Below are 23,371 nucleotides of genomic sequence, written 5' to 3'. Positions count from 1 at the left end.
CCGCCGCCTCTGCCAGCGCGGTTGCTTTCTCCACCCGCTGGAGACATCGCACGCTTTTCCAAAGGTTGGGGTGCGGCCACCTGGCCGGAAGGGGCTCGTCCGGGGTTCGAGCTGCTTCTCTCGGAGGGCGGCCGCGGCGGGGCTGCAGAGGAGGGAGCCGGGCCCGAGACGCTGCTCGGTTGTTGCTACAGGTAGTCCTTGCTTAGCGACCACAATAGGGGCTGGAAAAATTTGCTGTTAAGCAGGGCGGTTGTTAAGCAAGTCGCACCCAATTTTATGACCTTTTTTTGCAGCTGTCATTAAGTGAATCACCATGGCCATTAAGCAAATCAAATGGTTCCCTGTTGATTTTGCTTGCTGGAAGCTGGCTGGGAAGGTGGCAAACGGTGATCATGTGACCTGGGAGACTACAACCATTGTACGTGCGAGCCAGTTGCCAAGCTCCCAGGTTGTGATCATGTGACCGCAAGGGTGCCGCAACGGTTATAGGTGCGAGGACTGCTTGCAAGTCCCTTTGTTCAGCACCATTGTAACTTTGAACAGTCACAAAACGAATGGTTATGTGATGACTACCTGCATTATTATTGTTATTATTATTATTATTGTCATCCTTATCCATTCCTGGTTTCCAATGCGCACCAAGTCCCCGTGGAGCCTTATGGGCACGGCTGCCAACCTGCCTCGCAAGGTCGCTGTGAAAGGCGAAGAGGTGCACGTGCACATTAGGAAAAAAAGACTTGCCTAAATAGCCGCTAACTTAGGGGAGTCAGACGGGCTGCTGCAAAGCCGTGCCTTGGCCCGGGGCTTCTCACCGGCAGCAACTTTGAGATGCCTGGACTCCAACTCCCAGAATTCCCCAGCCAGGATTTTGGGAGTTGGAGTCCACGCATCTTAAAGCGGATAACTTGTGTAAACACGCAAGCAAACAAGCCGAGCCTGCATTAGTCAACCCGCCCGCCCGGCTTCCCGCAGAGGGAAAATCGCTTCCTTAGGCTTAGCCAGCGATTCCCACCCGCCGGCGCTGCCTGGGTGGAAACTGCTTTTCGGCTAGAGCTGCAGCCCTCTTCAACCGCCCGGTCCGGATCGGCGCCTGGCGTTCCTGCCCTCCGCGGAACCTCCTCGCTCGGCGCCGTCTACCTGCGGCCCGAGGGCGGCGCGCGGAATTAGGCGGCGGCCCCTTTAAGGCGGCGGCGTCCCAGGGAAGCGGAAGCTGCAGAAGATACTCGGCGTTCGCGGCCGAACGTTGGGGCGCGGGCGGCGCGCTGCCATTGGCTGAGCGCGGCGGGGGGAGCGTTCGGCGGCGTTCCATCGCGGGTCTCGGCCCTGCGCGCCTCGCTGCGTCTCCGCACCGCCGGGCAGGTGAGGGTCGGCGGGCGGCGCCCCCCAAGGGCGTTTCCGGGGGGAGCTTTTTGCGGGTGGTTTGGAAGGGGGGGTTCCCGGCTGTGTGCAACAGCAGCCGCGCTCAGCCGCGGCCGGACCCCTTTGTTAGAACGAGGAAGGGGCGCTTCTGGATCGAAGCGCAGGTGCACGCCCTCTTATTTCTGGCTATTCCTGTTTGCTTAAGCCCTGGGCTCGGAAGCTAAGCAGAGTCGAGGCCTGGCACGCCTTGGATGGGAGACCAGGGCGAGAAGTCACGTCTGCATGATCGCAAATAAGCCTGCGCGTTCTGGCCTTGCAGCCCCGGGCCAGAGTCTTCGAAGGCGCCTTTGCACTAAAGGAGGGCCCAGCTTGCGTGGAGACCTCTGGTGACCGGTCCCCAAGCTTGCCTCGGAAGGGAGGTTGGGGCAGCTTTGTAACGTGTGAAAAGGGCCCAGGGCGCTTGTCATGGAGAGCTCTGGCAGAGAAGCGGTTCGGGTGCCAGGGTCTTTCGAAGGCAATAGGCAAAGCCTTCTGGGTCGGGTCTCTTCGTATCGAAGAGCAGCTGTCTCTGCAGGGTTGGCGTGCCTGCGAACCCTGTGGTGGGAACGTCCTTCTCTGTCTTGGCACCTGCCCCGCTGAACAGCTTCCCCCCTCCCCCAGATCCAGAGGGCCGCAAGACCTGGCTGTTCCCCCGGGCAATAGGGCCAGGATGTTGGTGGAGCCCAGTATGGGCGTCCTTCTCTTGCCACGTAGTTACACAGGGGCTTGGTTTATTGGGTTTATGGGGGTCTCATTGCATTGTGTTTCCCTGGTGAAGTGGTTGTTAGCCGCCCAGAATTATTCTGCATGGGGAGCCAAAAACATTTTCTACATGCCTCCTTTTTGTAGCCTTTTCCCCCTTACCGCAGCATTTCTCAACCTTGGCCACTTTAAGATATGTGGACTTCAACTCCCAGAATTCCCCATATCTTAAAGTGGCCAAGGTTGAGAAATGCTGCCTTACAGAAAGGGGGGAGAGAGAAGAAAAAAAATGTTCGCTTACTTGCTTGCCACACAACTAAATTCCATGTTAGTTCGCCCCCATTTATTTTGGATTCCATCCTGGGATTGCCACCCCACCTGTGTGTTTTGAACCATGGATCTCAATTCTTGGGCGATCCTGCAAAATCCGGGGTTGGGCTTTGTTTTCCTGACGAGACTGTCATTTTGCAAATCCCCTGCAGGCCCCAAGCTCTCAGACTGTCACAGAGGTGAGGATCAATTCACTATGATGGAAAGGGTGGGGGGGGGGGCTAAACCTGGAAAGATCAAGGCCTTCCTTGATCCCAACAACTCTGTTGCTTTGCGGGCAGGTGCGTTACTTGATGGCGCATGATGAGGTTGAGAAGGGTCATATCTGTAAGGTTTTTCTCAATCCACACTTGGGCCATTGGCCTCCACCAAATAGGTGGCGGTTTCTAGGATTTAAAGTGGAAAAGGTCATTTTCCAGCCCCCCTCCTGCCCCAGATCCTTTTCAAGGGTATCCAAGCCAGGTCAGAAACAGAATGAAAACAGTGATAAGCGAAGGAGCGGCGGTGGGGAACCTGGGGGAAAAGGAACATCAGCCACCCTAAAATCGCAGCTCTGGTCAGCGTGAGAATCCCTCTGATCCCTAGAAGGACTTGGTCAGGGGCCAAATTAGGCTCCCTGGAAGAAGTTCACAGTTGAAGGCACCGTAGGCACGAAGTTAGCTAAGCATTCACCCTTGTCACTGCATTCAGCTAGATGAGGGCGGCAATGTTGCTGGGCAGGGATAGGCAGCACCCTCTGCACGTGCTTAGGAGCCCTCTGCTTTAGGGGCCAGTGCGGTCTGGTCAATCCCTACCTGCCCCTTTGGAACTGATGGTGGATCCCCTGAAGGGATCCGGAATGAGACAGGCTGCCGGTGCCGAGATATTGTTACGCTGCTTCAAAAATAGCATCCGGAAACCTGACCCCATTCTCCCCCCCGGGTGGTGCTGTAATTTAGGATTTTGACCGTCTGTCCTTGGAGGTCTTTGGGATGTGGAGGCAGAATTCGCGGAGCTCCAGTGGTGAGCGTTCTGGGGGTGTCCTCCGGGGTGGTCGGCACCCGCCGGCTTCAGGAGTGGGACCTGTAGCGAAGCGCTTTTCTTTCAGATTGGGAAGACGGAAGCCACCATGCTTAGGGCCGTAAGGATGGCAGCTTTTGAAGGCTGGCAGGATCTTGGCTGAGGTTTGCGTTGGTTCTCTGTCCCCATGACAACGTTTTATGGAGTGTCCTGACTCATAAATGCCAGCTGGATTATAGTGGGGGAGGAAGAGACTTTCAGAGCTGGAGTGCCCTCAACAGGCACTCCTCTGGGCCCCGCAAAGGTTGGCAGCCTTGCCTACAGAACTGGCCCTGACTTTTGCCTGTGTGGGTACTTTACAGCAGGCTGGCTGGGGAATTCTGGGAGTTGAAGTCCCCCCCTCTTAAAGTTGCCACCACTGAGAAGCATTGCTTTACAGCACGGTTCAGACTAGTGGGAACCACCAGGAGAGAACTTCCTCACAGGATTCTTCTGCCAAAATGCTGATTTTTTTTGGTTAACTTTTAAATTATCATGGAATGATACTGTATTTATTTCATTTCGGTCCCCTGTGGCCTTGGGGCAGTGTCCAGCAATTCTTCAGCACGTAGCTGACCTTGGCTGAGCTAAAAAAGCTAAGCTGGGCTAGAACAGGCTAGGCCTTGGATGAGAAGGTGCTAGGAACTCCCAAGGCTGGATGTTAGACCCCGAGGTTGAGCAGTCATCCAGAAGATGTGGGTGGTCAGTACCATGTCCGTGCCAAGGACATTGTTCACTCCCTGGTGTTAATGGAGTTCATCAGGAGTTGAGTTGGGCTTGGAGGCACCTTGACCTTTCATCTTCCCTCACCTGGGGCCAGGTTGGACTTCAGCTCTTTGGCTAATCTCCAGCCTGCAGGGCTCAAGGCGACGGAGAAGAACATGAGTGGCATCATGTGACAGCACACTTGCTTGGTGGTGGTGGGGGGGGCTCCCAGTCCAGGCATTTCCAGCTGAACAGAGTCTCTGATAACAGTTGCCATTGAGAAGGCTGGAAGAGACAAAACTCAGCCAGACCGGCCAGTGGCTGAGATCAGCTTCGGTTATCCAGGCCTCCCGCCGGGCTGGCGCAAGAGCCGCACAGAATCTCTCTTCACGGTCCGGAATTCTTCTGCCTGTCAGACGGGAACACCATGGTTGTTTACGCACTGATGTTAGAATCTCAGCTCGTCCTGCTAAGACTTCGTTGTCCTTTGCAATGCGTTGTCCACGCTGATGTGGGACATCTTTGTTGTCTGAATAGGTTTCCATTTCTACCTTTGGGTTTTGCTTTATTTTAGCTCCTTCTGGATGGATAGATGATAGATAAACGTCACTTAACCTGTAGCTAATTCTCTTCTCTGCCTGTTCCAGGTCTGAACGCATCCAAGAATGTCCTGGCCCTTGCTGAACCTGGCTTCCTTCTCCTGGCTGAACCCATAAAGACTTTTTCCTGGCACTGGCCAAATTGGCATTTATTTTCTGAAGACGGATGATGGCAACCGGCAAGCAGGGGAAGAGGCAGGATGAGGGCAGCCTGGGCAGCCTGCTGGACTTGCTGCTGGCTAACGCCAGGGTGGTCCTGGGGGTCAGTGGAGCAGCTGTGTTGGCACTCGCAACGCTGGCCGTCAAGAGGGTGAGACCAAGGGGCCCTTCCTTGCCGCTTACAGCTCACGTATTTGTGTGATGCCTGTGCCGTTGGGGAGCCGTTTCCGCTCATTGTTAGCTGCCTTTTGTTTCGTGGCGATTGTGAGTGCAAGTGTGCAGCAGGAGCTTTTCACGTCTGCTCAGCCAACCAGGCCCCCCAGAGGCACAGGCATTCCGGCTTTACTCTGGATGGGTTGGGGAAAATCTATTCATGCCCTAAACGTTTCTGGTGGCCTCTCTTCGGTTGAAAGGGAAGCCCTCAATGGATTACGTGTGGAAGCAGGATTTGTAAACACCCACAATGCAATCTTTCTTTTCATGCTTCTCCTTGTTGTAGCTTAGTGGAGCATTAAATATGTGTGTATGCATGCGTGCGTACGTGCCAAAACACACTTCGATGAAGATAGGGAATGAAAAATATTGGGAGTTGATTATTAAAATAATTGGTCAACTGGCAGTAGAACAGGTCAGAGTCTTGTATCTTGAAAGCAGGGGGATTAACGTAGCAGAACTTCTCCCTGGCACCATCAACGCTTCTGCTACCACCAGGACACAGAATATGGTCTCTCGGGTCAGTTCTTTAAATATCCCAGTTCTGGCCTGTTTAGAATTGTAAAAACTAGGAAGCAGCACTTTGAAGGGGCCTGGCCACACCCCTGAAGGTTGGCAAATTAACTCTGTGGACACTAAAGAGACAGGCAACGTGTTTAAACACGAAGTGGGTGGATATGCAAGCTTGAGATTGGTTCGGTCCCCTTCCTCAGCAACAGTTTGCCATTCAGGGTTTATTTTTTACATTGGGGTGTGTGTTTTTGCTGGGGGAAGGCATCTGGTGGCAGACCAGCATAGGAGACTGCCCTGGAGTAATCTGATAGGAAGGCCCAGACGCATGTGGATGTTTCCCTGAGGAAACCCTCTAAAACCACCTGGGTGCAGGTGGAAATTCATGTTCAGCTGGATTGCCTCAGGAGAACTGAAGCTCCTGCTGACTGGGGAAGGGTCTCTTCTTCTACAGTTCATTGACCGAGCCACCAGCCCCCCAGATGATGACGACGACATAAAAGCCAAGCAGAAGTCCCTTGAGGAAAGCTGGCAAGAGCTAAGCCTGATCAAGGGGGTGCCCAAGGTGCGCCGACAAGATCTCGAGGAGCCACTTTTATCTCCGGTCGTAGCTGTACCTGCGCAAGGTCAGGTTGGGTGTTGTCGCGTCCCATTTTTCCATGATTGGGCACTTCCTGAGAACACCTGCTCCAATCCTCATGCTCTCTTCTGCCACAGCGGTGATGGGGGTTATTTCTCCAGGGTGGCCTTGTAAATTTACAGCAGAATTGCAGAACCCGAACTGGATGGGACCCTTGATTGCAAGCCATTGGTTCCAAGTCCCTACGCAGTACCAAAATCCAAGTTAAAGCACCCCTGATTGATGGTTGTCTAGCTTCTGCTTGGAAGGGGAACCTACAAATCCTTGGTTCCATTCTCAAACTGCTGTTAGGCTAGAACATTTTTTCTGGGAATGAACTGGAATTTGGCTTCCTGTAACTTACATAAGTTCTTTGTCTTCTTTATTCATCCCTCTTTGCAGACTCTAAAGATCTTATCCTGTCTTCGGCGGTCTCTTTGGGGCAGTCAAAATCCCTGCTCTGCCTCACGCTTCAGGAGAAGCTTCTCTCATTCTACAGAGATCATGTCTCTGTTTCTGAGACCAAAAAGGCTGTTGGGAAGCAGCTCGCAGAAGACATCCGTGTGGAGCTGCAGAACTTCCTGAAAAACAAATCTTTGGATCTGCCCTTTGGGAATATTTTCCTTAGCGGCTACCTTTGTGATGACCTTGTTGGCTGCAACCGCCTTGAGGTGGTCTTCATGCTTCCCTTAGTCCTAGAAGATAATCTTTGGCACCTGATCCCTGGTGAAGAGACGCTCATGGATAACTCATGGTATGGGATGATCAAACGAAGTGGCCTAGAGTATTTCACGCGAGGAAGTAGCCCTTGCGACAAGTTCATTGTAGGTGGATATCTATCATCCAATACCATCAATGATGCCCTCCATAAGATATTGGTGGCCTCTATCAACTGGCCAGTCATTGGCAGCATGTTGGAATGCATCATCCGGCCTGCAATGGCTCCCAGGGAGCTCAAGCTGGAAGTCAAACACGAACAGGTCCTTCTGGACATAACCCTCTGCCCCATGGTAGAAGCAGAAGGCAAGATTCTTCTTGCCACATCTTTTGAAGAACCTGTGGAGAACCTCTGGCAGCAGAGTTTTTATGCACTGGAGGTTTCCAAGCTGAAAGATCTGGATGCTGGAGATTCTGGTGTTCGGCAATGTTGTCTCAGCATCTTGAAGGCCACCTTTGAAAATCATCCTTTCTGGAGCAAATTAACTGGCAGTCACTTGACTCATGTTATCCTCCACCTGAGCAAAACTGAGCTGGACTGGTCAGAGGGGATGCTGGCGGTGAGGCTCCAGCAAGTGTTGGAAGAGCTGGTCCAGTACTTGGCCAGAGGTTCTCTCCCTTGCTTTTTTGATGACAAGATCAACCTCTTCAGCCATCTGCTCTTGGAGGAGATTGATGAGATTGGCTGTACATTGTATGAGGCTTTGGCAGCACCAGATCTTGCGGATGGACTGGGTTTATAAAGAGAGATCCCGCTGGAGAGAATACTTGTTCCCTTTGGGATGGAGAAGACTTGAAAGGGTCCCATTAACCCCAATTGCAATTCTTTGCACCTAATGAAATGAAAAGTATTAGCTCTTGAAGTAAAATGGCCCTTGATTGTAAGGCCTTCTGTTATTGCTGTCTTACCGGATTCTTTTGCCATCCCGAGCTGATGTTCTTCCCCGGTGATTGCGTTCCTTGTTTCTTCATAGGACGAGATGGCAGGGTTGGGATGACAGAGGGAGAAGCCGCACACGTAGCTAGATCCCCCTTCCCTTCTCTTGGATTTCCCCATTGCTAGGGTTCTAGTGCTGAAATCTTGTGGATCTGCAAATCTAATGCCCTACCCAGTGCTCTGAGCTGTTGAGACATATCTGCTTTGCTGCCCAATTGGAAAAGATACTTTGATATCTCATGTCCATTCTGAGCACCCAGAAACTCGTTAGCATTTACCGTGAAAATATTCATAGGCTTTTGGGTGCTCAAGGGGAAGGGTTCCACCACGTTGATGTTGGAAGTTAGGCCATTCAATAACTTCAGCAGCCTGCTGCAGCTCTTCTCACTGTGGTAGACTGGGGAGTCCTGCCCGCCAGCCTTTGCCTCCCTCCACGTGTTTCTCAAGTTGTAAGCCTTAAGTGAGCAGGAACCTTGCCTTGCTTTGATTCTCAACCAGGCAAAAAGAGACCCCATTTTCAGAAGTGAGCTCTGCCAGTTGTGGAGGGATGCAAACAGGGAGCCTGTCCCTCAGGCCATGGGAGGGGCAGACCAGAGGGGCTATTTGCAGTGGCTTTTGGGCAGACTGGAGCTGCTCTGGTGATTTGGAGCAACTTTTGGGGAGGGGTTTAAAATCAAGGGGTCTAGGAACTCTGCCAGTTAAGGAAGGGTAAACTTTCCTGGTTGGACAGCATCCTGATCTTCGTGGGGGGATTCCTTTGTCTACCTTACTGGTGTGCAGTTGAGCCAGTTATATGAGTGGGTGGTACTCAAAAGGTAATCCAGGGCCGAAGAGGAGAATGGGGGGAGTCGAAAGTTTGGGACCTGGTGAATGAGGTGATCTGTATCTGCCATCCCAGACCATTTCTCAGCCTCTGAGTTACCAATCCTAAGGAACTTGTTAATTGTGCCGTGCTGCAGGGTAGCTGGTGAGGAATGGCTGTTTGGGGTTGCGAACGGGAAGGCCCCGTTCCTCGGCGTTTACAACTGAAAGAACAGATCCCTTCCTTCAACAGGAAGCAGCATCTACTTATTGTGGTGACTTTGCCTGCGTGTCGTGGGGCTGCCTGATCTGGGCTACAGAAACACAGATGGCCCTTTGTTGGTGACAATTACGTCAGTTTTCTGGATTTCTCTGCTGCCATGCACTGGTCATCTGGATTTTAGCAGTGCAGATCTGTGTTACTCAGCTGACAATTCCATTCCTCCCTCCCTCCCTTTTTTTAATTCAGCTAGAACAGATAGACATTCTACAGCAGATAATTCTGTAGTGTTTTCCTGTATACTATCTTTTTGCATTGGCAAAGTTATTCCAAGGTACTTTGTGGCTTCAGCCACCGGACAGCAGAAATCAGTCATTATTGTGGTATAGAGTTTTACTTTTAAAAGTGGCCAGTTACAATGAGATTACTCCCAAAGGGGGTGGGGGTTGAGGTGAAGTCACAGCAGATACAGACATCAGGGGAGCAGAACTTTCAGGAAATGAGCCATTTCACACAAACGATTTGAATTTCTGCAGTTCTGCTAAGTACATGACTTGTGAACGGGGGTGGGTGGGGGGGTGGTTATTGCCAAATGCTTGCTTACCTGATCTTTAAAAAAAACGAGCTCTTTTCCTCCCACCAAGTGCTGCTTTCTTACTAAGGTTTGAGAACCAAACTTCCATATGTTGTTTGAAGGAAAATCCTGCATATGCATGTTTATGATGGGATGATCTGAGTGCTGATATTCTTAAAAGACTGCTGCAAGGAAAATAAAAGCTCCTGTTGTATTTGCAGTGATGTCTGGGCTCCATAGAAACGTTAAACTGTGAGACTTTACAGAAAAATGTGAAGGTGCATTTCAGAATAAAAAGCACTTTCCCCAAAGAGATTTGTGAGCCTTGTAAAATTGTTTTAACCTCAGTATATTTTGCTGACCGCAACTGAAAACTCCATAGTGAGAAATTAGTTCTTTGAAGGCTTAGCTTCTGTCTTAAAGCTGAAGAGGGAAATGCAATGGTTTTGCTGCCCTTTAGTAGGAGAAAATGGCCACCTTGCCTTTGACTTGTAAAATGCAAAGCCAGTTCCCACAACTTGCCACATACACACACCTCAAGACACTGTGAACTCCGCAAACCATAAACTAACCTTTGATGTGAACTTGTGATACTTTCAGTACTCCTTAGATACGGCTAAATACTGGAACGCCCAACACACAAAGTTTAAATCAAACATATATTTTAATTTAAAAAATATCCACATCAGTTTGGACCTGGGCAGTGGCTGCCCTTTTGATCATGAGAATATAGCATTTAGCAGGACACAAGTTAGAAATACTGAGCTTAAACTCTGCTGTTTTTATACGCGTTTTATATATTCTCCTTTTGAATAAATTATCAAGTCATCTCATTCACGGGGTGGGGTAGGATTTGTACACAGGAAAAGTTTGCTCAGCTTCAAAATTACATTCTCTAAGAAAGCCCGAGTCCTAAAAATGAGTTTCAGTTCTTTGAGAAACACACCCTCCCCATTTAAATTCCCAAAGAAAAGCTTTTTAAATCATGCAAGTCAGCAAAGCGGTACAGTCTAAAGTCTCCCCAATCCCACCTATTCTTTGAAACTTAGAATATGTGGAGAACTGAGGTCTGGGCGTCCCTGCTTTGCAAGAAACAAGCCTGATCTTTCAGCAGTCCACTTCCGGAAGAGGCTGGTGTTCCACCACTTCAGCGCTTCTGTTTGCAAACAGGCCTGGAGTCCCCTGGGCAAATCAGCCTGGGCTCATCATGGGCCACGCTGCTTCAGTGATTTTGCGGACACGTCGTCTTGGTGTGACCAGGCTGGTGGCAGAGGCTGCACGTCCTCGGTCTCTTCATAGGTGCCGTCAAGGAGGAATCGCTGTTTGATCTTTTAGCTTTGGTTCCTGGCCCCCGCTGGGCCCATTCTCCCGTGGAGCGGCTTGAAGGAAAGGTGGTGGCTGCTGCAACAGAAGGAGCGGAAAAGATTTGGGGAGTTTTGAGTCACCTGGGAACAGATTCCCCCCATTTTGGCATCCTCTGTCTGAACCTGCCGGGAACTTTGGAAGTTGCCGTTCCAACACCTCTGGATGTGGCGAAATAGAAGCCACAGCCTTGAGAGCCCAACGAGCCACTCCAAACTCTGGGTTGGCCAGGACGTGATGCGGTGTTGAGAAACTGGTTCCCCAGTTCGGTGCAACTATGGGGGTCAGCTACAGCCCCTGACCTCTCCCCCACCCCAATACTCGCTGAAGCTCATGGTGTAGCTTCCTGCCATTTTGAGCTGGGGAAGACTCCAAGCTATAACGGAAGACCTGAAGGCAAGTTTATTTAGAAAAGGACTGTGCAAATCCCCTCCCTGCCAATCCTGCCCCTGCCGTTCCTGCCCGTCCAAAGATGCCCACCCCTCACTTACCAGGCAATGGGCTCTCATCTGCCCACTCAAAAAAGCCGCACTGCTGCTCCCTCGGTTTGGAGCAGGTGTGGAACTGGCGCCCCTTGTTGGGTCCTTCCTTCTGGACCGTCCTGGTGACCACGGGCTGCTCGCATCTGCAGAGAGCGCCACCTCGGCCAGCGCTGGCTCCTGGATTGGCACCTTCCCTCCCGGGACCTGCCGTGCTTCTTTGCCCTGGCAGGAAAGAGCTTGGGGGCAGTGCCAGTAGCCCGGCCATCCCGTTCTGCCTGTTGTCTGGCTGCTGCTGGTCGGACCACAGGAAGAATCGGCAGCTGCCAGTGCTGCATTTGTAAAACTGCCTGCCATGGTTCGGCCCCTCCTTCCGGACCGTGAGCAGCAGGGCCTCCTCTCCGCAGTTGCACACCACGGCGTTGTTCTCACCGACATCAGTGTGCACTGCAGGAGTCCTGGGTGCCGTGGCAGGGGCAGGCAGAGGAGCAAGCGAGCGCTGGCCATGGCTGGGGATCGTCCCGTTAAGGGAACGGTGGACATCATGGGAGAAATGACTTGGCTGAGGTGGAGCCCTGGCTGGGCCTTGTAGGTACTTCAGATCTAGGATCTCCCTGAGATTTTCATCGCAGCCACCGATGCAACCCACAAATTCCAGAGGCATCATGGCAGGGAGGCTGCCCCGCTTGAATCTCAATTTCAGCCTGCAGGGGAGGAGAGGAGCAATTAGCCCTGGACTTCTGGCCCTGCAGCCCAACAGCATGGAAGCTTCTGTTCAACTCCTGCCCCCAAATGACCATCTGCCAATGGACTCTGATCTCAAGATCTTACAAAGAGGGTTGTCTGCCCAGGGTTGTTAAGATATGGAAAGAGAGAGCAAGTGAATGCTTGAGTTTAGTGTAAACTGAGTGATCAAGTGTGCACAAACAGCTGCACTACTCCCAAGCACCAGCAAAGAGGCTTTCCCTCCAGCTGGTGGTGCTGAGGGCGAACCTTGTGCCGTAGGCCGGATAAATTTCCTCCTACAGGTTTCCCGGGTCGGAGGGTGGGGGCAGCGCACACACTCAGTTGAAATGCAAACACGCCCTGAATTTTTAGGCAGTGCAAAAATCGACTGCTCAGGACATTCCAAACTGCACACGAAAGACAGCTCAAATTCTTCCCTGTACCGAGACTCACCGATGCACCGGGGGTGGCTTGCAGACGTCGCAGACGGAATTATCCTTGCTGACTTCCAACACGGAGTCAGGAAACCAGATCGCAGATTTACAAGCGGGGTAGCCCAAGCAGCTGAGATAAAAGCTAGGGAAACACAGAGGAAGCCTCAGACCGGGCCGGAGATGCACTAGCGGTCAAAATGGGTCTAGTTGCAGGGGACAGTCAAGAGGGATAAAACAGGGATGTTTTCTCTGCGGATGCCCTTTGTTCTTCCCCCAGAGTATCAATGGGCTGTGAAGGAGAGTAAATATGAAAGGGGATTTAAGCCTTAGGGCTGCTTTGGCAGACTCCAGTAGGCAAGAGTCAAGTCTTCCTGGTGCAGTTTGATTTCTGGTGGCTTTATGGACACGTCTGTGGTGGGTTTGGGCCACAATAAAGAAATGGTTTACCACAATCGTCTTCTGGCATTTTTTTTTTTTAATGCTCCCCATGCCAGTCTCTTTGGATTTCCTGGTGGCCTCCCATCCACAATCAAACCAAGTCTAGCCCTGCTTAGCTTTTGAAATCAGGCAGGTAATGCCACTGCAAAGGTTCACTATTCCAGTAGATTTTATTATCCCCCTGAGGCCTGCCAGTTGTCAGCCACCTGCTTTTCTATGGAAATTAAAAGTTACCCTCGAGTAACCCATTAAAACTCCTGCTGCTGCAAACTGCAAGGTACGGGCCTCGTTCGTTCCCTCTGATTGACGTGCGTGATTTGAACTGGCAAGTTAGGGAGCTCAACATTCTTCCAGCTAGTACGTCTGTGGATTTTTTGCTTGTTCGTTTGTGTGGGCAAAGTTGCTATAAAATATCTGCTATTTAAACGAAGAGGTTGTGCTTCTTCTAAGAGGCCAACGCACCCTCCGTTCTTCTTGGTCTTCAAGATCATGTCAGAGTTGCACTGGGGGCATTTCCTAACGGGATCTGGCATTGCAGGGTAAATGTCTTCTTCTTGTGCAACGCGGGTCACTTCCCCAAAATATTGAGACAAAGCCTCATCCAGCCTGAAAAGACAAAATGAAGCACGCTTACTTTTTCCTGCCATCAGCTACGCCCGGCAAAGGATTCGTGGATCGTTCACGTTTGTGCGGAAAACTTATGGATACATTGGCATATTTCAGGAGAGATTTTTGAGCAAAATCCAGGGAGAAACAGCCTGTGGCTTTCCACGTGTTGTTGGATTTCACCTCTCCGTAACTCTGCCTGCTGACTAAGCGGGTAGAGGTTCACGGGGGCTGGAGTCCAGTAACTTCTGGAAAGCCACAGTGCCCTGGAGGAGAGATGGGATCCAAAGGAGGTAACTTTGCAATGAAATGAAAGGGAAAAATGACAGGAGAGTTTTTTTGTTTTTGTTTTGAAAAGGAAGTACAGCTAAAGGCCCTTTCTGTGAAATGCAGAAAACAGGGATACTGTAAGTTCAGAGGGAAGGCTGTACCTTATAATTCTTTTTGACCTAAAAGATGAAAAGGTAGAGCAATTAAGAACATAACCATAACCGCCTCCTGTCACTCTCCTGCTCTCGAGCATTAGATCCAACAGATGCTGGAATCTATCAGCCCAGCACGAGTTGTTTGGAAGACAGATGTAAGTTTTCATTGGGGCCTCAATGCAGTTTATTGTTTTAAACTGTCATTTTATTGTACCGTGAATTTATTTTGCTCCCCGCCCAACTTCTTTTGGAAGATGGGCAGCTATATAAATTTAATAGATAAATAACTAGCAGTTCTTTGTTTACACAATTTATCTTCATCAAGGAAGGACCTGAGCCCCATCCCGCAGTGAGCTGGCAGCACCGACCCCATTAAGTTCCATGACATATTACATATCCACTTTTTTAAATTTGCGAAATGGGTATTTCCCTTGCAAATAAGAAACCACGGCTCAGAGGGATTTATTTACACTCCTCGGGGAGAAGCGGGCTTCCAACCGTGGTTTTTTGGCTGCCTTTCCTCTCCCTCTTCATCCACTGCAACCCCAGCTGTACGAAAAGCAAAGCCATTCCAGCAAGGGTTATGAAGCCCCACCGTTGTCCCCCACTCGGGCAGGAATTTCTCAGCACTCACTTCTTGGCCTTCTCCACAGCGGCCACAAAGACTTGCTTATACTTCTGGATCTGCTCTCTGAGCACGACAGACTTGTCCTTCTTCCCCTCGCACATCAGCTTCAAGTCATTTTCTAGTTCGGCTCGAAGATCAGGTTTGGACATCTCATAGCCCATGGAGTCGTAGCCTGGGGGCAAGGGGGGAAAGGAAGGCGGACGAAAGATTTCAGAGGAGGAGGAGGAGCCCAACGCGGCAGAGAAGCACCGTTCTTTTTTACTTATTTAGTAAATTTATCGGCCGCCCATCTCATATACAAGACTCTGGGTTGCTCACAATTAAAACAGAATAAAAAACAGCAAAAAGAACCAGAGTTAAAAAGGACAACAATAACAAAAAGAGAAGACTCACAATCACTCAAACCAGCCATGACACACGCTTGATGGCAAGGCCAGGTTTTTAGGCCAGCAGGGCCAGTTCTTACCTTCAACCAGCCCCATCCCCAGGTGTCCTGGCAGGAACCTCTGGTCTGGGGTGAGCCCCACATACATGCGGGACTTGATGGTCTCAATGTGTTCCGCGTGGGTGGCGTCAGTCCCTGAAAGTCAAGCATTCCTGTGAGCTCTCAAGGACCGCACGATCGGCCCGGGGCTCTTTGCCGCTCACATTCCTGAGAGCCATGTTTCTCAACCTTGGAACTTTCAGATGGGTGGACTTTGACTCCCAGAATTCCCCAGCCAATTCTGGGAGTCAAAGTCCACCCATGCTAGCCGGGGAATTCTAGGAGTTGAAGTTCACAAATTCTGCCTGGGGAATTCTGGGAGTTGGTCCACCCATCTGAAAGTTGCCAAGATTGAGAGACACTGCCTGAGAGATTCATCAACTGACCCTAACTCTAACCTTTGGCCTTCCAGAGATGCAACTCTCAACAATCCCCTACTCCATGCTGGGAATTGTAGTCAACACTTGGAAACAGTAGAGATGTGTTCCATGCCCACCTGGCAATATTTCCATCATAAACCAAGGAGTTTCAGTTGGCTCCAGTCCCTGAAGACCACCATGACCGAATCCAGCCCAGCCTCAATATCCCCGCCCGCTCCTGTTGGCCAGGATTCCTACACTCCTTAGACCCTTTCTCTGTTCCTGCTCTTGGATTGCCCTCTTCTGCCACCAGAGCATGCTTTCCACAGAAGGCTTCCCATCAGAAAAATCCTCTGCAGCAGGGAATCAGAAGAAGAGCCACATTTGGGGACTAGGCACATGGACCACCGGCCAACGGAAACTCCGAAGACGAGCGAGAGCCCATCTCTGATACACAGCACCATAGAACTGACCAATGCCGTGTTTCTCCATCAGGGAAATGAGATCGGCTTCTGTGAGCAGCTGGGGTGGGCTGGTCTCCCCTTCCACCATCTCCACTGTGGTGGGTTGAAAGCAAGACCCCTTCTCATAGACAGGGATAACCTGCAGAGTCAGGGGGGAGCGAGAGAATACAAGACAGGGAGGAAATGTGGTTACACGTGACATCTAAAAAAGGAGGGGAGAAATAAGAAGGGTATATACTGATAGCTCAAATGGAGACTGAGTGGGGAGCAGTTTTTCTCTCCCTCTCAAGATACTACCACCTCTCCCAAGGAGATGAACTTCTGTCGAGCGCTTGTACCTTATCACTCCACCTTTCGTAAGGGTAGACATCCAGGTAATTTCTGGCGAGGATCATCAATCCATGAGCCACGAAGCGCTCGTTAGAAATATCAATCTCCACCGTTGTTTCTTGCCCTTTAGCATCTTCGGAACAGCAGGCCAGAAAGTGCCGGACAATGAATTCGTACAGGCGCTGGTCATTCCCCTTGTAGGATACAAAGAAAATTGTCAAGGGAACAGCAACTGGAAGAAAGTTAAGACTTCCTTTGTGGGGGGAGAAAGACGGGGAAAAACAGATACATGTATACATGTTATACATGTTAAGATAGCCCTTCTCTTCTCCACAAGCAGCAAGGAATTCTGCACACGCTGGAGCAGTGCTTCCCAAGCATCTACCAGCAGAGGCACTTCCCTTTTCAAATGAGACCCGGAGTTGGCCTGCAATACACATCTGAAGGTGCTAGGAATAAATATTGTCAGAGTGAAGACTTTTATCAAGAGGAAAAGGTATTCCTGTCCTCTTGTAAAAAGGCGCTTCATAAAACACCGCTTTATACTTCATTTACTTCTCAGATTCCCCCAGCAATGGCAGGCTAGCAAAACGCACAGGTGACAAATTGCTGTCTCTTAAAAAGCAAAGCTGCACCTGATGCCAAGAGGATCTCCAGCCACGTGGACTCACCTGCAAATTACCGACATATTTGGTGGGATGAATGGGAGGGTGAGCCTGATCTGATTTTGTTCCTTGCCGTGGGGTTGGCCCACCTCCGTCTAGGATCCTTTGCGCAAAGCCTCCCCAGTGGGGGTCTTGGGTCTGAAGCTGCACCAGGTGGGAGAGGTTTAAGTCTCTGGGGAAAATGTTGGTTTCTGTTCGAGGATAACTTATGTACCTTAAAACAAGAAAGGAAAAGGCTACTTTTTATGAATAGCCAACAAAGAGGGGAAGACCTGGGAAGAGCCATTGAGGCTGCTGAATCCCACCACTTGTTTGCTGTAAAAAGCCTCCATGACAGAGGACCTCCTGGTGAGCAGATCCCGTGATGAAGAGCCCGCTGCTTCCCCATCATGCCCACTCCCACACTCTTCTTCCTGTCTATTTTCAAAAGGAACCTTTTTCTGTTCTTAAGGCCACAATGGACTGTTCTGTCCTCTGGGGTGACAGGAAACAGGTCTTTAGTCCTTTACTCAGGTTTACAGGCCATTCCAAAGAGGAGACTCCAGGGCCTTGTTCTTTCTTCTCCAGAACACCTTGTCAGGCACTTGAAGAGAGCTCCCCTAGTCCCAACCCCTCTCCCCAGTCACCATTCCCAGAGCTTCAGTGGCTACCCAGTTCCCTTCGCCTCTCCTCTTAGGAGACCAATTTTCACCCTCCTGATCCTATCTGGGTTCACACAACACAGAGCTCCCTCACCACTTGCAGGCCTCATCCCACACTGGGCTACCCACAGAAGAACAGCTGCTTTTACCCTTGGGTATAAAGCTTCTCGGCAATCTTCATGGTGTCCTTGGCATTTATTTTCAGTTTACGGGAGGCCAATTTCTCAAGTTCCTGTGTCAGAAGAAGGGGAGGAAAACTATGCTTGGTCCCTGCACGGTAAGAGGCCTTTGACGCCCCCTGCCCGTATAAAATAAACAGGATTCCTAGAATCGGGAACACAAGGGTGCCCAACTTCTCCCAACCCAGCAACTAATTAGGCAATTCTTACAGTGACACATTTCCATGATGAAAATATGAATTTTGCTGCTGGGGATGGAGTTCCCACCAGACAAGGTCAAAACATTTCTCAGATTTAGTCCCTTCCCTGTCTCCTCCAAACATCTAACTTGAGGCTTCCAGGAGAGGATCTACCATAAGTAAGGGGGTTTGGATCAGAAGCTCAACCGAGAGCTCTTCTTATTCTAACTTTAAACACGTTTTTTTCCAAAGCATACCACAGTGTCCAGCGGCAGAGGTCTCCATTTACTCTTCGGTCTGCTTCCAACCTCCACAACGGTAGCCACAGGAGCCTAAGATAAACCCAAGCAGGAAGACAACGTTCTTCACTGGTCCTGGCAAAGTGAAAAAAGGAAGAAGGCAGGACTGCTTCATTGCCTACCTCCATGCACATCTGGTAGAGAACAAGGCATGCTGTGTGGTTGAAAAGACGATGCCTCTTCCAGCTGAAGTCCACGGTACCCTCTTCGTGGTCATGAATCACTGCAGGGAGAAGATAAATCAAGGCTCAGCATTGCCAAGGCAATCTGTGGCACCATTCTGCTTAGAGCTACAGGAAGATGCCTGTATGGTAGGAAGGAGATTGTACTCAACAGCTGCTGAAGTCCAAAATCATCAAAAAGATGGAAATGGCAGGTAAGCCCAGGTGGTTTTTAGCTCTTATGCATTTTAAGCAGAAAATGCAATTTGATTGAAATGAAGAGTATTTGCCCACTATACATTTCACAGTCCAGATGTTTTCCTGCTTGTGCTTAATGTGCTGAACCCTACCTTTAATTTTGTAGAATGTTTCTTGGACAAAGGCTTGAATAGCTTTGAATCTTTCCACCACGAAGCCCAGAGTTGGGAACTGACAACTCCCATAGCTGATTAGTTGTTCTGCTAATACCTCAGGGAAGATCTTCTGAAGCCTCAATGTCTGGAACCGTGTAAAGGCAGCCCCTGGTCAGAGAGGCAGAAAATCAAGGTCCAATGTGAAAAGAAAACTACAATGTGTCCAGCCATATTGGGAGAGGCAGGAGTTATTGCACAGGCCCAGTGACGGATAGCAACTCTTCTGAAAGGCTAGCAACATCATGACTCAAAGGAAAAAAAAAAACAACTTTAATCATCAGCTACCAGACCAAAGTGTTTGGTTTTAGGAAAGCCAACCCATGCAGATCAAGCTAACTATAAGCCAGATGTTTGGTTGCATCATTTTCCTCAGCATCTCAAGCCAGCATTTGGCTCTATGAACTGCCCATGATTCTTCCTCTCTTACCTATTCGGAGATCCAGCTCTTGTCTCACCTCCACAGCGTCGCTGACATTCTGATCTGGCTGGGTGAGGTTCTCGCAAGCGGACCTGATGGCCCGAGGTGTGATCTCTGAGAAGCGGGCTCGGAACACCTGGAGATTTGGCTTCACTGTCAAAAGAAAGGTTCAAAGTGCGTTTAGTCAAAAGCGTTCCAGAGAAAGAAACCTCTCAATCAGGACTTGGAGGATGTTCTTAATCTCAGTAATGGACGCGGTCTGAGAGGTCCCCTGGAAAAAACAGAATTCGTACTGACTGCTTGGGCACGCTGGGCTCAAGAGCTAATGGAGGATTGCTCTCTAAGCCCTGGCCCACAGACTGCTACCCCTTTCACTTAATCACTGACTACCAAAAAGATAATTTCCAGGACTCTCCTTTTCAAAATTAGCACCCCACATTTCCAGTCTAAGAATGGATCCATACCAAGTACTGGTTTAAAACTCAATTCCTTCTAAGCATCTACTTGCTACAACCCACCAGAAGGTCAAGTAGACTTACAAAGGGGGTGGTGGGGAGGAGATTCTCTTCATTCTCCTCCCACAACAGCCCTGGCAGGGAAGTTGGGCTGAGAGACAGTGTCTGGCCTGGAGTCACCCAGGGAGTTTCTATGGAATTACTTAAACTTGTGGGGCAAAGAGAAAGGAGAACCGTATGGCTCACTGTTCGCACACTTTGCAGCACAGTCCTAATTTTTATTTGCTCAAGGTGTTCTTACTCAGAGTGGTAGGACAGCACTGGAATGCAAAAGAGAACCTATGGTCTCCCGTGGAGGAATCCTGGGATTAAAACAGTCAGATTTCCCACAGACTGCCATGATTCATGACTCTTCGGCTACTTGCCCTACTCCCCCATCAGAAAGTAGCTAGCAGCAGAACCTTCAGGGACTCAACCCAGTTAGATAAAAACTGTATGGCTTCTATGCTTGCCCTTGGCCAAAAGTTCTGTTCTGGAGAGTCATGTTAGGATTGTGAATCAGGAAACCCAATGCCCTGCCCTTCTCCCTATCTCCACACACCTGCTTTACAAACGTGAATGATTTCAAAGCCAATGTTTTCCCCTTCACGATCACAATCAGTCCAGATCACCAGGGCCTGGCACTGCAGAACTTCTCGCTCAAGGGTACGCTGGAATTGGTAACAGGAGAGCAATATGAAACAATAGGGGAGAAACAGCCACACTTCTGAAATAAGAGATAAACCAAGAGTTGTCGAAGATATTTCGGATTATGTCCATGGTTAGAATCTGGACATCAACTGGCATTTGAGAATAATTCAAGCTTCTAAATATGTAAGATGTATCACCCTTACACTCACAGGTGCACTGAGGCACAACATGAAGTAGAAACAGGGTTGGGGATACCAAGCTATATAGTTTAACATTTCTGAAGAATGCCAGGTTAGATAACGCTGAATGATGTTTGTACAGTACAATAACTCACGGTTTTCATTTTTTTTGTCAGTAGAGTCTAACCAGGTACACAATTCACATGTATTTTCAGAAACAAACCAACATGTTTTTCATCTCTTATACTGTGTATCATTTTGGATGATATGCTAAACAGTTTTCTAGCAGTTAATTTCAGGTCAAAAGGATATGGCACTTGTCATATGTGGCCTAGCAGAAAAACACATCAATTATATTTAAACAGCTAGGAATTATATCCTTCCCCATCACGTAGGTTTACAAGTAAGTTCACAATCTCCAGTATTTTTGATCTTCTGTAAGCAAGAGGAGCTGCAGTGATATTTCTACAGGATTAGGAGCAGATAGGTTCTGAGTCAATGTGGAAGATAAATCTCAAATTGGACTACCTAACTTGGTTGCCAAGGTAGCATCAAAGAAGATCATCTTAGTGAGAAGTGCAAGAGGAAAAGTTCGTCAGTCAGAGACTATAGCCACAGAAAAGGATAAAGGATACCTTTGCCTCTTATTAAAACAGGAGGCTGTAGGCAGCACAAACCTTAATGTCCATGTAGTTTTCAGGGCAGAATTTCTCGAGTTCTGCATCAAAGAGGACCAGAGGGTTACAGCTGTGCCTGTTGGAAGAGCATCCAAGGAAGTCATATAGGAAAAAGACAGCAGGCAAAAACAAGGGATTAAAGAAACGCTATCCAGATTCTAAACATGGCTACACCTATAACGATGATTACTTCTGCTGTTGTTCAAAATCTCATTGTATGATCGCAGAAAGTTAATTATCCTTTCTGACCTGTCGGTACGTACCATTTCCGAAACGGTGACTTAAAGTCGTGAACCAGTAAATGTCCGGACACAGATGTCATAATCAAAGTTACATTCTGAATAAAACAGAGTAATGCAAATTATCCTTGGCAATGCTAAATGCTCTCTTGCAAAAGTGGATTCCTATCTATACAGTCTCTGACCCATTTTTTAAATCCTCCTAGACTCATTATTAAGAAGATTACAACACTTATGCCTCACGTTTTGCCCCTTTGTTGTATTTTTTGGTTTTCAGTACATAAATATTACAAAATCAGAATCATTTTAATATCACTGTTGTATCCATGGTTATTTTATGCAGTGATAAGAAGCACACACAGAACTGATGGACAGTTTGACACAAACCTGGCCAAACAAGCGATACTGGAATTCATAGATCTTGTTGAACTTGGACATTCCTTCTCTCTAGAAAGAAAAACAAGCAATTCTAGTCCATCAGAAAGCAGCTTAGCAAAATAACCAAATAACCAATACGTATCTCAGATAAATACCCCAAGAAACATCTCTAAAATCGGGATGGATATGGCTATCGTGCAGTAAGCCGTGATATCTACAGCATATGCAGAATGTAACTTTGCTACGATCGGCTCCACGTAGAATTTGACTGGACCAGAGGTTCCTAGACCGCCTGATCCAATTACCCCCTTTCCCAGTCTCGAATAAAGCCGTTGCCCACCGCCACCCCTGCCAAATCCCAGACTCTGTTGTTTTACTCAAACATCTCAGCAGCAGCAGCAGTCCCAAACTAGATCGTCAGCTCACAAAGAAGCCATTACAAATTGCTGCATTACTCCCACAATGTGCCCAAATTGCCCCTTGAGGGTCCCTCTCTCCAACTTAAGCAGCACTGGACTGGACGTAAGTTTGCAGCTTTCCGGCCCATCAGGATGGACCGAAGGAAATGCCTGCGATCCTCCCAGATTCTGCGCACTTCAGCAGCTGTTGCACAGGACTGATGGCGGTACTAAGGTCTGAATTCCACACCGACGCCGGCGTGATCCTGGTTCGTCTTATAAACTGGAACTCGGACGACCAGGCCGGGCATTCACCTCGGCTTCGAGCGAACCGGCTCCTGTAAAGCCACCCCACGCACCCGGGGCCAGCAGGAACCTCGCGCTCGGGGACGCGGGGCGCCAAGCGGGCTGTCGCGCCCCCTACCCTCCGCATCCTGCTGTCCGAGAGGATGTCCGCGATGCCCCGGGCTGCGTCGTTCTTCTCCGCCACGCAGAGCACCTTCTGGGCGCCTCGAAGCGCCATGGCCTCCTCGGCAGGACCGAGGCCGAGATCCGGGGCCCGGCAGAAGAACCTCACGGCTCCGCGAGCAAGCCGCCCGGCCCGGCCGATCATCCTAGCGCCCCGCCGGCCCGGCGCCGGCTCGCCCGCCCATCGCGGGCTCCGCTGCTCCCCTCGCAGGTCCTTCCTTCGGGCTGCGCGCCTCCGGGGCTGGCCGCAGGGGGCCCCGAGGTCCTGCCGAGGGCCGCGGCCGCCCCCTCCCTCAGACGCCGCTCACGTCCGGCCGGCGACCCCCGCCTCTCCTCCGGTCCTGGCGGGCCAGCAGCGGCCGCCCCCCCGGGACGCCCGTCGGGCCCCCGCCAGCTCGGCCCAGACCCCTTTGGCCCCCCAACCCCGGCCCCGCTCCGCCTGAACCCCCTCCCCGCTTCTTACTCCGCCGCGCTCCTCTGCCCCCGCCCCAATTCCCCGTGCGCGCCCCTCCCCGCCCACCGCCCGGGCCCTTCAGCCAGCCGGGGCCCTCCGGGCGCACTTCCCCACTTCAGCTCCGGCCGTACTTCGCGCCAAGGCCCGTCGCGAGCGGCGGCGGCGCGCCGGATTGGCGGGAGGGGAAGGGGGCGGCCCTTCGCTCGCTTTACGGCCCTGCC

The 23,371-nt window shown here is 50.3% G+C and overlaps 2 protein-coding genes across 3 annotated transcripts; one reads left to right on the top strand and one right to left on the bottom strand.

Annotated features, from left to right (window-relative positions):
• Window positions 1-1,194: 1,194 nt before the first annotated feature.
• Window positions 1,195-9,833, top strand: MIEF2 (mitochondrial elongation factor 2). The gene is made up of 4 exons (XM_007425054.3): window positions 1,195-1,359; window positions 4,821-5,082; window positions 6,109-6,280; window positions 6,676-9,833. Exons 2-4 carry the CDS (start codon window positions 4,939-4,941, stop codon window positions 7,731-7,733), a joined length of 1,374 nt encoding a protein of 457 aa, XP_007425116.1. The 5' UTR covers window positions 1,195-1,359; window positions 4,821-4,938; the 3' UTR covers window positions 7,734-9,833.
• A 317-nt stretch (window positions 9,834-10,150) lies between these two features.
• Window positions 10,151-23,113, bottom strand: TOP3A (DNA topoisomerase III alpha). 2 transcript variants are annotated; one of them, XM_007425050.3, is made up of 19 exons: window positions 22,653-23,113; window positions 21,840-21,899; window positions 21,477-21,550; window positions 21,214-21,289; window positions 20,269-20,377; window positions 19,222-19,365; window positions 18,732-18,902; window positions 18,343-18,443; window positions 18,179-18,253; window positions 17,713-17,795; window positions 16,929-17,136; window positions 16,266-16,451; window positions 15,937-16,066; window positions 15,087-15,200; window positions 14,627-14,792; window positions 13,424-13,567; window positions 12,543-12,665; window positions 11,376-12,067; window positions 10,151-10,923 (listed from the first exon to the last, which is right to left on the bottom strand). In XM_007425050.3, the coding sequence occupies exons 1-19, from the start codon at window positions 22,839-22,841 to the stop codon at window positions 10,745-10,747; spliced, it is 3,024 nt and encodes a 1,007-aa protein (XP_007425112.2). In that variant the 5' UTR covers window positions 22,842-23,113; the 3' UTR covers window positions 10,151-10,744. The 2 variants fall into 2 exon arrangements, with proteins under 2 accessions (XP_007425112.2, XP_007425114.2); XM_007425052.3 differs by lacking the exon at window positions 21,477-21,550 and having other exon boundaries at window positions 10,154-10,923; window positions 22,653-22,785.
• Between the last annotated feature and the right edge of the window lie 258 nt (window positions 23,114-23,371).

This window comes from Python bivittatus, unplaced genomic scaffold, assembly GCF_059951505.1.
Source record: "Python bivittatus isolate LINGU-HERP-01145 unplaced genomic scaffold, Pbiv_v1 ctg000560_np1212, whole genome shotgun sequence".
In the NCBI taxonomy this organism is placed as follows: domain Eukaryota; kingdom Metazoa; phylum Chordata; class Lepidosauria; order Squamata; family Pythonidae; genus Python; species Python bivittatus.
The sequence above is the reverse complement of the archived record's forward strand: the minus strand, read 5'-3'. Positions and strand labels throughout refer to the sequence as shown.

Bases quoted from the DNA above. Each gene is read 5' to 3' on its own strand.
- MIEF2 (XM_007425054.3), top strand. From the start codon at position 4,939: ATGATGGCAACCGGCAAGCAGGGGAAGAGGCAGGATGAGGGCAGCCTG. The intron at 5,083-6,108 runs GTGAGACCAAGG...CTTCTTCTACAG, and splicing joins CAACGCTGGCCGTCAAGAGG to TTCATTGACCGAGCCACCAG. The intron at 6,281-6,675 runs GTCAGGTTGGGT...CCCTCTTTGCAG, and splicing joins CGTAGCTGTACCTGCGCAAG to ACTCTAAAGATCTTATCCTG.
- TOP3A (XM_007425050.3), bottom strand. From the start codon at position 22,841: ATGATCGGCCGGGCCGGGCGGCTTGCTCGCGGAGCCGTGAGGTTCTTC. The intron at 18,444-18,731 runs GTAGGGTTCAGC...TTCTCCCTGCAG, and splicing joins AACATTCTACAAAATTAAAG to TGATTCATGACCACGAAGAG. The intron at 12,068-12,542 runs GTGAGTCTCGGT...CCTCCCCTGCAG, and splicing joins AAGCCACCCCCGGTGCATCG to GCTGAAATTGAGATTCAAGC.